The following is a 14,232-nucleotide window of genomic DNA, read 5'->3' on the forward strand; positions in this document are numbered from 1 at the left end:
GTGTATTGTCGCAGTGAAAGGGTTAACCGTTTTGGTAGTGCGGCAGTGAAAGGGTTAAAGCCGCCAGGAGGTTTAAGGATGTCCTCTACAAAATCAGGAATTCTTACACTTTACTAACATTATGATTTTCATATTTAGCACAATTAGAGAAATATAAGTTATTTAGTTCCACTCACTACACCCACCCCCCACCTGCAGTATCCATATGGTCACAGTCATGCAATTCTGTATACAATTATATCTTAACGATTGAAAATCTTGTCAAATCGTCGGTGGGACTAAACGTTTACAAAAGGAGTCGATGGACTCTAATGGTTAAGCACGGCATTTGAAGGTCTTAAATAAAATATATCTTTTAATAAAAAAAAAACACATCTCGCTCTCTCTCTCTCCCAACCTCTCTCTCTCTCTCTCCCCTCTCTCTCTCTCCCCCCATCTCTCTCTCCCTCCCCCCCTCTCTCTCCCCTCTCTCTCTCCCCCCCCCTCTCTCTCTCTCTCTCTATCTCTCTCTCCCCCCATCTCTCCCTCTCTCTCTCTCTCTCTCTCTCCCCCCCTCTCTCTCTCCCCCCCCCTCTCTCTCTCTCTCCCCCCCCCTCTCTCTCCCTCCCCCTCTCTCTCTCTCCCCCCTCTCTCTCTCTCTCCCCCTCTCTCTCCCCCTCTCTCTCTCTCTCCCCCCCCCTCTCTCTCCCTCCCCCCTCTCTCTCTCCCTCCCCCCTCCCTCCCCCCCTCTCCCTCTCTCTCCCTCTCCCCCGTCTCTCTCTCCCTCCCCCCTCTCGCTCCCTCTCCCCCTCTCTCTCCCTCCCCCCTCTCTCTCTCTCCCTCCCCCCTCTCTCTCTCTCTCCCCCCATCTCTCTCCCCCCCTCTCCCCCTCTCCCCCCCCTCTCTCTCTCTCTCCCCTCCTCTCTCTCTCCCTCCCCCTCCTCTCTCTCCCTCCCCCTCCTCTCTCTCCCTCCCCCCCCTCTCTCTCTCTCTCTCCCCCCCTCTCTCTCCCTCTCCCCCACCTCTCTCAGGCCCAACGGACTTCGCTGGAAAGTCTCTGATTAAACTGAAGACGGAGGAGATGGACGCTCAGGTACGTAGGTCACATGATCTCGCTGTCCTGAAGCTGCTTAGCAACACTGACATCTGTTGTTTGTCCCCTTTCCCTGTTAGTAATAAAGATTACGTTATTGTCAAAGTACACAATGTGTATTTTTTCATATCCCTCCTAGTTACACACAGTCCTCATATCCCTCCTAGTTACACACAGTCCTCATATCCCTCCTAGTTACACACAGTCCTCATATCCCTCATAGTTACACACAGTCCTCATATCCCTCCTAGTTACACAGAGTCCTCATATCCCTCCTAGTTACACACAGTCCTCACATCCCTCCTAGTTACACACAGTCCTCATATCCCTCCTAGTTACACACAGTCCTCATATCCCTCCTAGTTACACATACACACAGTCCTCATATCCCTCCTAGTTACACATACACACAGTCCTCATATCCCTCCTAGTTACACACAGTCCTCATATCCCTCCTAGTTACATACACACAGTCCTCATATCCCTCCTAGTTACACACAGTCCTCATATCCCTCCTAGTTACACATATACAGTCCTCATATCCCTCCTAGTTACACAGTCCTCATATCCCTCCTAGTTACACACAGTCCTCATATCCCTCCTAGTTACACACAGTCCTCAAATCCCTCCTAGTTACACACAGTCCTCATATCCCTCCTAGTTACACATACACACAGTCCTCATATCCCTCCTAGTTACACACAGTCCTCACATCCCTCCTAGTTACACACAGTCCTCATATCCCTCCTAGTTACACATACACACAGTCCTCATATCCCTCCTAGTTACACACAGTCCTCATATCTCTCCTAGTTACACACAGTCCTCATATCCTTCCTAGTTACACACAGTCCTCACATCCCTCCTAGTTACACACAGTCCTCATATCCCTCCTAGTTACAATACACACAGTCCTCATAGCCCTCCTAGTTACACACACAGTCCTCATATCCCTCCTAGTTACACACAGTCCTCATATCCCTCCTAGTTACACACAGTCCTCATATCCCTCCTAGTTACACACAGTCCTCATATCCCTCCTAGTTACACACAGTCCTCACATCCCTCCTAGTTACACACAGTCCTCACATCCCTCCTAGTTACACACAGTCCTCACATCCCTCCTAGTTACACACAGTCCTCATATCCCTCCTAGTTACACACAGTCCTCATATCCCTCCTAGTTACACACAGTCCTCATATCCCTCCTAGTTACACACAGTCCTCATATCCCTCCTAGTTAGACACAGTCCTCATATCCCTCCTAGTTAGACACAGTCCTCATATCCCTCCTAGTTACACACAGTCCTCATATCCCTCCTAGTTAGACACAGTCCTCATATCCCTCCTAGTTACACACAGTCCTCATATCCCTCCTAGTTACAATACACACAGTCCTCATATCCCTCCTAGTTAGACACAGTCCTCATATCCCTCCTAGTTACAATACACACAGTCCTCATATCCCTCCTAGTTAGACACAGTCCTCATATCCCTCCTAGTTAGACACAGTCCTCATATCCCTCCTAGTTACACACAGTCCTCACATCCCTCCTAGTTACACACAGTCCTCACATCCCTCCTAGTTACACACAGTCCTCACATCCCTCCTAGTTACACACAGTCCTCATATCCCTCCTAGTTACACACAGTCCTCACATCCCTCCTAGTTACACACAGTCCTCATATCCCTCCTAGTTACACACAGTCCTCATATCCCTCCTAGTTACACACAGTCCTCATATCCCTCCTAGTTACACACAGTCCTCACATCCCTCCTAGTGACACACAGTCCTCACATCCCTCCTAGTGACACACAGTCCTCACATCCCTCCTAGTTACACACAGTCCTCACATCCCTCCTAGTGACACACAGTCCTCACATCCCTCCTAGTTACACACAGTCATCATATCCCTCCTAGTGACACACAGTCATCACATCCCTCCTAGTTACACACAGTCCTCACATCCCTCCTAGTTACACACAGTCCTCACATCCCTCCTAGTTACACACAGTCCTCACATCCCTCCTAGTGACACACAGTCCTCATATCCCTCCTAGTTACACACAGTCCTCATATCCCTCCTAGTTACACACAGTCCTCATATCCCTCCTAGTTACACACAGTCCTCATATCCCTCCTAGTGACACACAGTCCTCATATCCCTCCTAGTTACACACAGTCCTCATATCCCTCCTAGTTACACACAGTCCTCATATCCCTCCTAGTTACACACAGTCCTCATATCCCTCCTAGTTACACACAGTCCTCACATCCCTCCTAGTTACACACAGTCCTCATATCCCTCCTAGTTACACACAGTCCTCATATCCCTCCTAGTTACACACAGTCCTCATATCCCTCCTAGTTACACACAGTCCTCATATCCCTCCTAGTTACACACAGTCCTCACATCCCTCCTAGTTACACACAGTCCTCATATCCCTCCTAGTTACACATACACACAGTCCTCATATCCCTCCTAGTTACACACAGTCCTCATATCTCTCCTAGTTACACACAGTCCTCATATCCTTCCTAGTTACACACAGTCCTCACATCCCTCCTAGTTACACACAGTCCTCATATCCCTCCTAGTTACAATACACACAGTCCTCATAGCCCTCCTAGTTACACACACAGTCCTCATATCCCTCCTAGTTACACACAGTCCTCATATCCCTCCTAGTTACACACAGTCCTCATATCCCTCCTAGTTACACACAGTCCTCATATCCCTCCTAGTTACACACAGTCCTCACATCCCTCCTAGTTACACACAGTCCTCACATCCCTCCTAGTTACACACAGTCCTCACATCCCTCCTAGTTACACACAGTCCTCATATCCCTCCTAGTTACACACAGTCCTCATATCCCTCCTAGTTACACACAGTCCTCATATCCCTCCTAGTTACACACAGTCCTCATATCCCTCCTAGTTAGACACAGTCCTCATATCCCTCCTAGTTAGACACAGTCCTCATATCCCTCCTAGTTACACACAGTCCTCATATCCCTCCTAGTTAGACACAGTCCTCATATCCCTCCTAGTTACACACAGTCCTCATATCCCTCCTAGTTACAATACACACAGTCCTCATATCCCTCCTAGTTAGACACAGTCCTCATATCCCTCCTAGTTACAATACACACAGTCCTCATATCCCTCCTAGTTAGACACAGTCCTCATATCCCTCCTAGTTAGACACAGTCCTCATATCCCTCCTAGTTACACACAGTCCTCATATCCCTCCTAGTTACACACAGTCCTCACATCCCTCCTAGTTACACACAGTCCTCACATCCCTCCTAGTTACACACAGTCCTCATATCCCTCCTAGTTACACACAGTCCTCACATCCCTCCTAGTTACACACAGTCCTCACATCCCTCCTAGTTACACACAGTCCTCATATCCCTCCTAGTTACACACAGTCCTCATATCCCTCCTAGTTACACACAGTCCTCATATCCCTCCTAGTTACACACAGTCCTCACATCCCTCCTAGTGACACACAGTCCTCACATCCCTCCTAGTGACACACAGTCCTCACATCCCTCCTAGTTACACACAGTCCTCACATCCCTCCTAGTTACACACAGTCCTCACATCCCTCCTAGTGACACACAGTCCTCATATCCCTCCTAGTTACACACAGTCATCATATCCCTCCTAGTTACACACAGTCCTCATATCCCTCCTAGTTACACACAGTCCTCATATCCCTCCTAGTTACACACAGTCCTCATATCCCTCCTAGTGACACACAGTCCTCATATCCCTCCTAGTTACACACAGTCCTCATATCCCTCCTAGTTACACACAGTCCTCATATCCCTCCTAGTTACACACAGTCCTCATATCCCTCCTAGTTACACACAGTCCTCATATCCCTCCTAGTTACACACAGTCCTCATATCCCTCCTAGTTACACACAGTCCTCATATCCCTCCTAGTTACACACAGTCCTCACATCCCTCCTAGTTACACACAGTCCTCATATCCCTCCTAGTTACACACAGTCCTCATATCCCTCCTAGTTACACACAGTCCTCACATCCCTCCTAGTTACACACACACACAGTCCCCATCAGAAAGGTCAGAGCACAGGGTCGCTGTTTTGGGGTTCAATTTCTTGCTCAAGGGCACTTAGGCAGAGATGGCGGGCACTGTAGATGTAACACCAGCCACCCTTCAGTCTCAGCTGGAATACACCCTCCTGTCAGTGGCGGGGATCGAACTGGCAACCTTTCAGTTACTGGCCGGCCTTGTTGACCTGCCTGGTTAAATAAAATAAAATTAAATTAAAACATGCTTACCTGGTTTTACTCCATTACTTGACCCCCAGGTGAAGGTCCTGGAGCTGGAGAACCTGCTGGAACACGAGCGCATGCGTCTGGGAGAGCTGCGGAAGAGGCACTACGAGCTGGGGAGCGCTGACTCCGGCCCCGAGGCCGACCTGGAGGAGGACAGCTTCCCACCCCCACCCCCACCCGCCTTACTGGCCTCCACCCAGCTCCCCCAGGCCTACTCACAGACACAGCCCTACCTGAACACCCTACCTGCCTCTCTACCCCAGTCTTACACGGCCAACCAAACCTATTCACAGGCCCAATCCTCCACACCTTCTCAATCCTACACGCCTTCTCAATCCTCCACACCTTCTCAATCCTACACGCCTTCTCAATCCTCCACACCTTCTCAAACCTACATGCCATCTCAATCCTCCACGCCTTCTCAATCCTACACGTCTTCTCAAACCTCCACGCCTTCTCAATCCTACACACCTTCTCAAACCTATATGCCTTCTCAATCCTACACACCTCAAACCTATACGCCTTCTCAATCCTACACACCTTCTCAAACCTATACGCCTTCTCAATCCTACACACCTTCTCAAACCTACACGCCTTCTCAAACCTACACGCCTTCTCAAACCTACACACCTTCTCAAACCTACACACCTTCTCAAACCTACACACCTTCTCAATCCTACACACCAAACCAAACCCAAAGTTACCTGCCACCTCCCTCCTCCTACTCCCAAACCCCACCCTCCTCACGTAAGTCGAGCCTCTCCCAGCCTCAGCCCCAGTCGAGCCTCTCCCAGCCTCAGCCCCAGTCGACACCACCGAACGCTCCAGAACTCAACAAGCCGCCCATCGCCGCCAGGAGATCCAACATCTTGGCCAAAACTGGACTCCTGCTGAAGAATGCAGTAAGTGGCAACTCCTTTTGAGGTGTTATGCCGTTCACCAGGGGGGGAGGGGGCGACATACCCGCTCCTCCCGGGCAGTGTGTCGGAAGTGTGCTTGGGCAAGTCGCTTACCCTTAATTGCTCCCGGTGAGCAGGTCGGGGCACCTTGCGTGGTCGCCTGTGCCATCGGTGTGTGAACGTGTGAGTGAACGGGTAGAAATGTGAGGAACAAATTGTAAAGCGCTTTGGATAAAAGCGCTATATAAATGCAGCCATTTACCACCACATCGTCTACAAAGCAGTGTCAATCACGCATAATAATAATAATAATAATAATAATAATAATAATAATAATAATAATAACTAGACAATTCCGCGCGGGGGAAATTGTGAAAGTGTGGGTGATGCCTGTGCACCGCCGGCCAACGGGAGAGGGTCTCTCGCGAGTCTCTATGACAAACGGTTCAAAGGATACAAAAAGGGGGCGTGGCCTAAGGATCGGGGGAGTGGTCAACATAGACCATTTGAAACTTTTCGGACTTTTCAGTTTTCGAAATTTTTCACTTTTCAGAGTTTTCGGGTTTTCGAACTTTTTCGAGTTTTTGAACTTTTTCGGTTCTTTGAACTTTTTCGGATTTTAGATTTTTCCGAGTTTTCGGATTTTACCGAGTTTTCGGATTTTCTGAGTTTTCGGATTTTTCCGAGTTTTCGGATTTTTTCGGATTTTTCGGGTTTTCTGACTTTTCCGAGTTTTTGAACTTTTTAGGATTTTTACAAGTTTTCGGATTTTCGGACTTTTCCGAGTTTTTGAATATTTTCAGGTTTTAAATTTTTCAGAGTTTTCGGATTTTTCGGATTTTCAGACTTTTCCGAGTTTTCGGATTTTTCGGATTTTCGGACTTTTCCGAGTTTTTGAACTTTTTCGGGTTTTTCCGAGTTTTCGAACTTTTCTGAGTTTTTGAAAATTTTCTGACTTTTCAGAGTCTTTGAAATTTTTCTGAATTTTCCGAGTTTTTGAAATTGTTCGGGACTAAGGGGGGTGTGGCCTAGGGGGCGTGGTCTAATGATCAGGGGAGTGGTCAACATCGACCAATGAAAGAGGATATCCCTACCGAGTACAATGGCACAATCCGCAAGTCTCTACGACAAACGGTTCAAGAGATACACTGAGGGGGTGTGGCCTAAGGGGGCGTGGTCTAAGGATCGGGGGAGTGGTCAACATCGACCAATGGAAGAGGATATCCCTACCGAGTACAAAGGAACAACCCGCAAGTCTCTACGACAAACGGTTCAAGAGATACACTGAGGGGGTGTGGCCTAAGGGGGCGTGGTCTAAGGATCGGGGGAGTGGTCAACATCGACCAATGAAAGGTGGTCAACATCGACCAATGAAAGAGGATATCCCTACTGAGTACAATGACACAACCCGCAAGACAGAGGGCGCTGTCCAGCAATTCAGTACTGCAACACAGTGATGGGCAATGATGGGTTAAGTGGATGAGGTCATTGGCAGGTCAGCCATGAGCCTCACAGCTGTTAGGCTGAACCAATCATGAGCCACGAGCCACACAGGTGATGCAATCACAATGACTTTGCATTTCTGCATTTTCTTTGCATGACTGCATTGTCACGTTGATTAAAAGAAAACTATAAGAGATGAAGCGTTGTGACTCGCACAGGAGCACTACAACGAGTAGGCGAAGGGTTGTGTGCGATATTTTGGCATTCGTGCGATATTGTGGCACTCCTTCGGCGATCGGAACAGAAGGGGAAAAAAGCTAAAAAATCATCTGATTCCTAGAGTGGGATTGCATGGCGGTCAATGGGGAAGAGAACCTTCAAAGAAATGGTCGTCAGTTGAGATAGAAATGTCCAATTCCATTTATTTTTCTTTTGTGAGCGGGCTGACAGCCGTGTCATCGTTTTGATGTTTGTTTTATTTCTACGTCCAAAATTGAGATCACTCTCGCAATTTACCCAAGGTAGTGGAAAAAAGATTATTTCAGCTGCCGCACTCTAAGTTGCAATGCATTTCCAATGGGACCGTAATTTTACCGTTTAAAGTCGATTCGTAGCAAAAAAACGGTGCAGTGAAACTTTCCGAGTTCGAATAGCGCTGTCGCCATAGGCAAGCCGGTCGTTTTGATACCTTTCACGTGTATGGGGCGCGAACGACGGTGCGGTGAAACTTTCCGAGTTCGAATAGCGCTGTTGCCATAGGCAAGCCGATCGTTTTGATACCTTTCACGTGTATGGGGCGCGAACGCTCTGGCAAGAGTAGTGTTTGCAAAATCGGTGGAATAAAGAAAGAATAAAAATAGTAACAAGAACTATAGTGTGGGTGGCAACCTGGCTTCGCCAGGTCACCCACACTAATAATAATAATTAATAATAATTGGTACACAACAAGGGGATTAATAGGGAGGTGTAGTCTGACGTCACTCTGGACCGCCCGCGAGGTCCACCCGTATAGGGATTTATCATTGGGAAAATGGATTATCGGCTATTGTAACAATTCTGCCTCATGAACATTGGAAAGCTTTCCATTTTTGCACAAAATGAGTTCCCTTCTATCCACTAACATTATTATTGTTTAATATTTTTGGTTGAAATAAAATTCAGCGATTTTTTTTTGCGATTAATTGTGAATATTTTCATGTTGAGCTATAGATTGTGGATGAATATGCACAGAAAGGTACACCATGCCAATGTTCATGCTTTATTTGTTTTAAACAAGACGATTTAGAAATGGGCAATGGGGGAAATACGTTGCGATTTCAAGCGAGGTGGACCGGCCGGAAACAGCAATGACGTAACCACTACACCTCCCTATAGACCAGGACGTAACCACTACACCTCCCTATAGACCAGGAAGTAACCACTACACCTCCCTATAGACCAGGAAGTAACCACTACACCTCCCTATAGACCAGGAAGTAACCACTAAACCTCCCTATAGACCAGGACGTAACCACTACACCTCCCTATAGACCAGGAAGTAACCACTACACCTCCCTATAGACCAGGAAGTAACCACTACACCTCCCTATAGACCAGGAAGTAACCACTACACCTCCCTATAAAGGAATATCTTAACTTATCTTAGATGTGATGTTTCTCCTTCTGTTCCATTGTAGTTCAAGCGACCTGAACATGGACCTGCAGAGTCCTGAGTCCTGACTGGAAGAGAAGACTCCGAAACATGAATATAATCTATTGTGTTGCTGTATTAAAACAAATGAGATACAGTATGATGATAACGAATCACAATCATCGCAATATTGATCTCTCTCTATACCCTGTTGTCGTTCTGTGATTTCCAAACGGAATATTCTATACGAGCAGTTTCAGTGAGTTGTTCATAAATGATTCTAAAGAAGGTGGAAATGAAATGGCAATATAGATTGTACATATTTTCAAATGTATTTTTAATGTGTATCATGTATCCGCATCGTGTGTCTCTTGTGTGTAATTATATTAAACATGTAGAAACGTGTCCCCAGTGGTTAACGTACATTGACATTTTTGTGGGTACTGTAACTGAGGGGTTACAAAACCCTGACTGTATTAAAGATTGTGATAGATTAAACCACTGCTAGTTATGTACTTTAATTACTGGCCAGACAGTACATCAAATATAGATGGTGAACACCCACAAGAACACGGCATTGACACAGGAATACTATTGGAGGGTAATTTATTATTATTAGGCAACGTTAGGTTACAGAATGAGAATTAGGGTCGCGCTTGTATGGCGAAGAATATACGTAAAGTCAGTCAAGAGCATAAGTCACTAAGAATAGCAGGAATCCTACGATGGGTCTAAGCTGACGCCACCTGTTGTATAGTAGCAATTATATAGGGCAACACTGGTACCAACTGGAGACAATGGGTTCCCTCCGGGGTGTAAGGCCTGGAGGGTAGAGGAATGTTCGGGTACTCCGTCTGATTCAATGGGGAATAAAGAGACTCCAGGTACAGGAGTCGGTTCTTGTAAACTCCCTTGATCAGCAGCCAAAGCAATAATTGTAATCCAAAATGCTCGACAGCATTGATGACAGCTATCCAGCCCCGTCCACGAGGCAGGCCCGAGTTGTAATCCTCACGAGGTTGAATCCCAAACGATAGTGGAAATCAACGATGCTCTTCTCCGGTAGTCACGTCCCAAATCAATATAATCCAACCAGGAATGGTTCTGCAATCGCCGGCGCCGATTCTCCTGTGTACATGTCCAACGGTTCTCCGCCTAGGACTCCTCGGGTGTGGGCGACGTATTTAGGCCACACAGCCTGGTTAAGTGCACTAGCTAAAGACACGACGAACCGATGGGTAATGCTACACACGAAAGAACTGTGGCCGCACGATATACAATAAATGATCGACTATTTACTTCACATTAGATTAAGTCGAACTCAACGTTACTTCATTAAACTCTGACACTTTTACCATTCTATTCGCACGCGGTTCTCAATGCTCTGTTTAGACGCAAGGTTGCTCACTTCACTGTTTCACCGAACTTGATGAAACAGCTACTTAGACGAACTGATGAACTACTGCTGTTTACACCTGCGCCAATATATATACTTAAGTGAATATCTAGTCCCAACCTCAGTCCTTGTCTCGTATTACTACGCTGACTCCGGGCATGTTCTGACATGCCTGCAGTTGTCTTTGAACTTGCCGTTGGGGGCTTGCGCGCTGGCGCCTGGGGCGCTGTCCAATAGGAGAGCGAATATTACTCTGGTCTGAACGCAGGTAAAGGGATATTCCGTGTATATATATAAATAATATACAAAGTATATCAAACGATAAATATATATTCTCAGTTTAATCTGGCCCTTCACAACAGGTACTGTCGATCATTACTACACACACACACACACACACACGCAGTGGCGGACTGGCCATCGGGACGTTCGGGACGAATCCCGATGGGCCGGAACCAAAGTGGGCTGGTCCAAAAAAAAAAAAAAAAAAATTATACTTTTTTTTTACTTTTTTTTTTTTTTTTTTTTTTTTTTTGGGCCAGTGTGTGGGCCAGTGTGTGGGCCACTAATGTGGGCCGGTGTGTGGGCCAGTGTGTGGGCCAGTGTGTGAGTCGGTGTGTGGACCACTAATGTGGGCCGGTGTGTGGGCCAGTGTGTGAGTCGGTGTGTGGGCCGGTGTGTGGGCCGGTGTGTGAGTCGGTGTGTGGGCCGGTGTGTGGGCCGGTGTGTGGGCCAGTGTGTGGGCCGGTGTGTGGACCGGTGTGTGGGCCAGTGTGTGGGCCGGTGTGTGGGCCAGTGTGTGAGTCGGTGTGTGGGCCACTAATGTGGGCCAGTGTGTGGGCCGGTGTGTGGGCCAGTATGTGGGACGGTGTGTGGGCCGGTGTGTGGGCCACTAATGTGGGCCGGTGTGTGGGCCACTAATGTGGGCCAGTGTGTGGGCCGGTGTGTGGGCCACTAATGTGGGCCGGTGTGTGGGCCACTAATGTGGGCCAGTGTGTGGGCCGGTGTGTGGGCCAGTATGTGGGCCGGTGTGTGGGCCACTAATGTAGGCCAGTGTGTGGGCCGGTGTGTGGGCCAGTATGTGGGACGGTGTGTGGGCCAGTATGTGGGCCAGTCTGTGGGCCGGTGTGTGGGCCAGTATGTGGGCCAGTATGTGGGCCAGTCTGTGGGCCGGTGTGTGGGCCAGTATGTGGGACGGTGTGTGGGCCGGTGTGTGGGCCAGTATGTGGGCCAGTATGTGGGCCAGTCTGTGGGCCGGTGTGTGGGGCACTAATGTGGGCCAGTGTGTGAGCCGGTGTGTGGGCCGGTGTGTGTGCCGGTGTGTGGGCCAGTGTGTGGGCCGGTGTGTGGGACGGTGTGTGGGCCGGTGTGTGGGCCAGTCTGTGGGCCGGTGTGTGGGCCGGTGTGTGAGTCTGTGTGGGCCACTAATGTGGGCCAGTGTGTGAGCCGGTGTGTGGGCCGGTGTGTGTGCCGGTGTGTGGGCCAGTGTGTGGGCCGGTGTGTGGGACGGTGTGTGGGCCGGTGTGTGGGCCAGTCTGTGGGCCGGTGTGTGGGCCGGTGTGTGAGTCTGTGTGGGCCACTAATGTGGGCCAGTGTGTGTGCCGGTGTGTGGGCCAGTGTGTGGGCCAGTATGTGGGCCGGTGTGTGGGCCAGTGTGTGGGCCGGTGTGTGGGCCAGTGTGTGGGCCGGTGTAGTGTGTGAGCCGGTGTAGTGTGTGGGCCGGTGTAGTGTGTGGGCCAGTGTGTGGGCCGTATGTGGGCCATTATGTGGGCCGGTGTGTGGACCAGTGTGTGGGCCGGCAATAAAACAATAAACAAGTTGCATAAACTAAATCAGATTAAAAATGATCACAGTTCTGGTTTGCCTTAAGATGCAGTTTAAGATGGGTCTTGAACATGGAGTATGTAGGGCACTCACTAATCACAACTGGTAGGCTATTCCAGTAGTATACCGAAAAGGCACCTTACAGTCCCCTCTACTGATGGCCCTGGTGGTAATGCCAGTGTCTGCTTTCTGTTGGATGAACTCATTCAATGGGGGAGGGGCAAGTCCATGCAGAACCTTGTACATGAAGCAAGTATATTTGAAAACTTGGAAATTCTCGAAACTTAGCATGTTATGTTTTTCTAAAACATTACAGTGATGAAATGAAATTGGTTTCCTATCAAATACTTTTATGGCTTTTTTGTAGAGTAATTCTATTGGTATAAGAGTAGTGACATATGAAAGAGACCAGTTGATAAAACAGTACTCGATGTGTGATAAAATCATTGAATGCAGAAACATCCTTGCAGCATTAACTGGCAGGCAGGGCCTGATCTGCCTGAAGTTTTCGATGTTAAACTTGACTGTGTTTGTCACTTTCTTCACATTACTTTTTGAAGGTCAATGTAGAGTCCAATGTGACCCCAAGATACTTGAATTAATGTACAATGTCCAGCTCCGCCTCTCCCAGAAACACATTAGAGTGACTGACCTCTACTGGTGACTTTGTGAACATCATACACACTGTTTTCTTGGTGATAAGTGAAAGACATGCTTTTGTTAGCCAGTCTTGAATGAGACATGAGACATCAGTGAATGAGATTCACGTTTCCTCCCAACCGCGAGTAGGCCTAGAAGCGCAGAAATGGAGAATGCAAAAAAAGAAAGGGTGGAGCTGAAAAAGCTAGAATTGCTAGTAAAAGACGCAGAACAATGTTCTAAAATTACAGACATGTTTAGTAGAGGAAGGGCTGGCGTTAGAGTAGCTGCTGCTGCTAATGATGATGAAGTTCAAGTGGAAGGAACCAACAGTAACATGACAGGTGCGTGCAGTAGCCTAGTGCATATTCTACTGTTGGTGTGTGCCGGTTCATGAGGGCTAGCTAGCCTATACTAGTTCTTGCAGTGATTTCAGTCATTCTATTACAAGACAATGTGCTTTCCGTATTCCTGATTCCTTACAGCACGTGGACGTAAATAGTCGTGACTCGTGACGTTTTTTCTCTGACTAAAAGTTTAGTTAGCAATGTTAGGACTAGTGCCCACCACAGCATCAGAAGCTAAAGTGCTAACCTAGAGAGCCAATCAGAACCTAGGACGGGCTGCAAATTAATTGGCTACTAATATTATAATAGTAAATACTCAAATAAAATACTATTATGTTCCCTTTCAAATGTTCATGTTGATATAATATTGGTAATCTAATTGATTGAATTGATTAGTTGCCATTTTACATGCTTAAATAAGATGTACCTTAGAATTCCCAACAGTTAGCCATGTTCTCGATTAGTCTCATCTACATGTTTGTAGATAACCACAGCTAACTAGCTTAAGCTAACAACTAGGTCAACTACTACCCCGTAGTTAAACAAATGTGATTGCATATAACAGCTAACTGCTACAGCTAAGTTGGTAGTTAGCCTATTCCATTAATGTTGAATGTATTTATGAAGGTTGTTGATGGTGGTTGGCGCTGAATAGCAGACA

At 47.6% G+C, this 14,232-nt stretch overlaps 1 protein-coding gene across 1 annotated transcript; it reads left to right on the top strand.

Annotated features, from left to right (window-relative positions):
* Nucleotides 1-1,010: 1,010 nt before the first annotated feature.
* On the top strand, nt 1,011-9,770 carry LOC311248321 (uncharacterized protein; the record flags this gene model as incomplete). The annotated part of the gene is made up of 3 exons (XM_084339224.1): nt 1,011-1,072; nt 5,426-6,295; nt 9,412-9,770. Coding segments are annotated over 3 exons (968 nt in total), but the record flags the coding sequence as incomplete, so codon positions are not given.
* Nucleotides 9,771-14,232: the final 4,462 nt, after the last annotated feature.

This window comes from Notolepis coatsorum (assembly GCF_963971535.1).
Source record: "Notolepis coatsorum genome assembly, contig: SCAFFOLD_4255, whole genome shotgun sequence".
Taxonomy (NCBI): Eukaryota; Metazoa; Chordata; class Actinopteri; order Aulopiformes; family Paralepididae; genus Notolepis; species Notolepis coatsorum.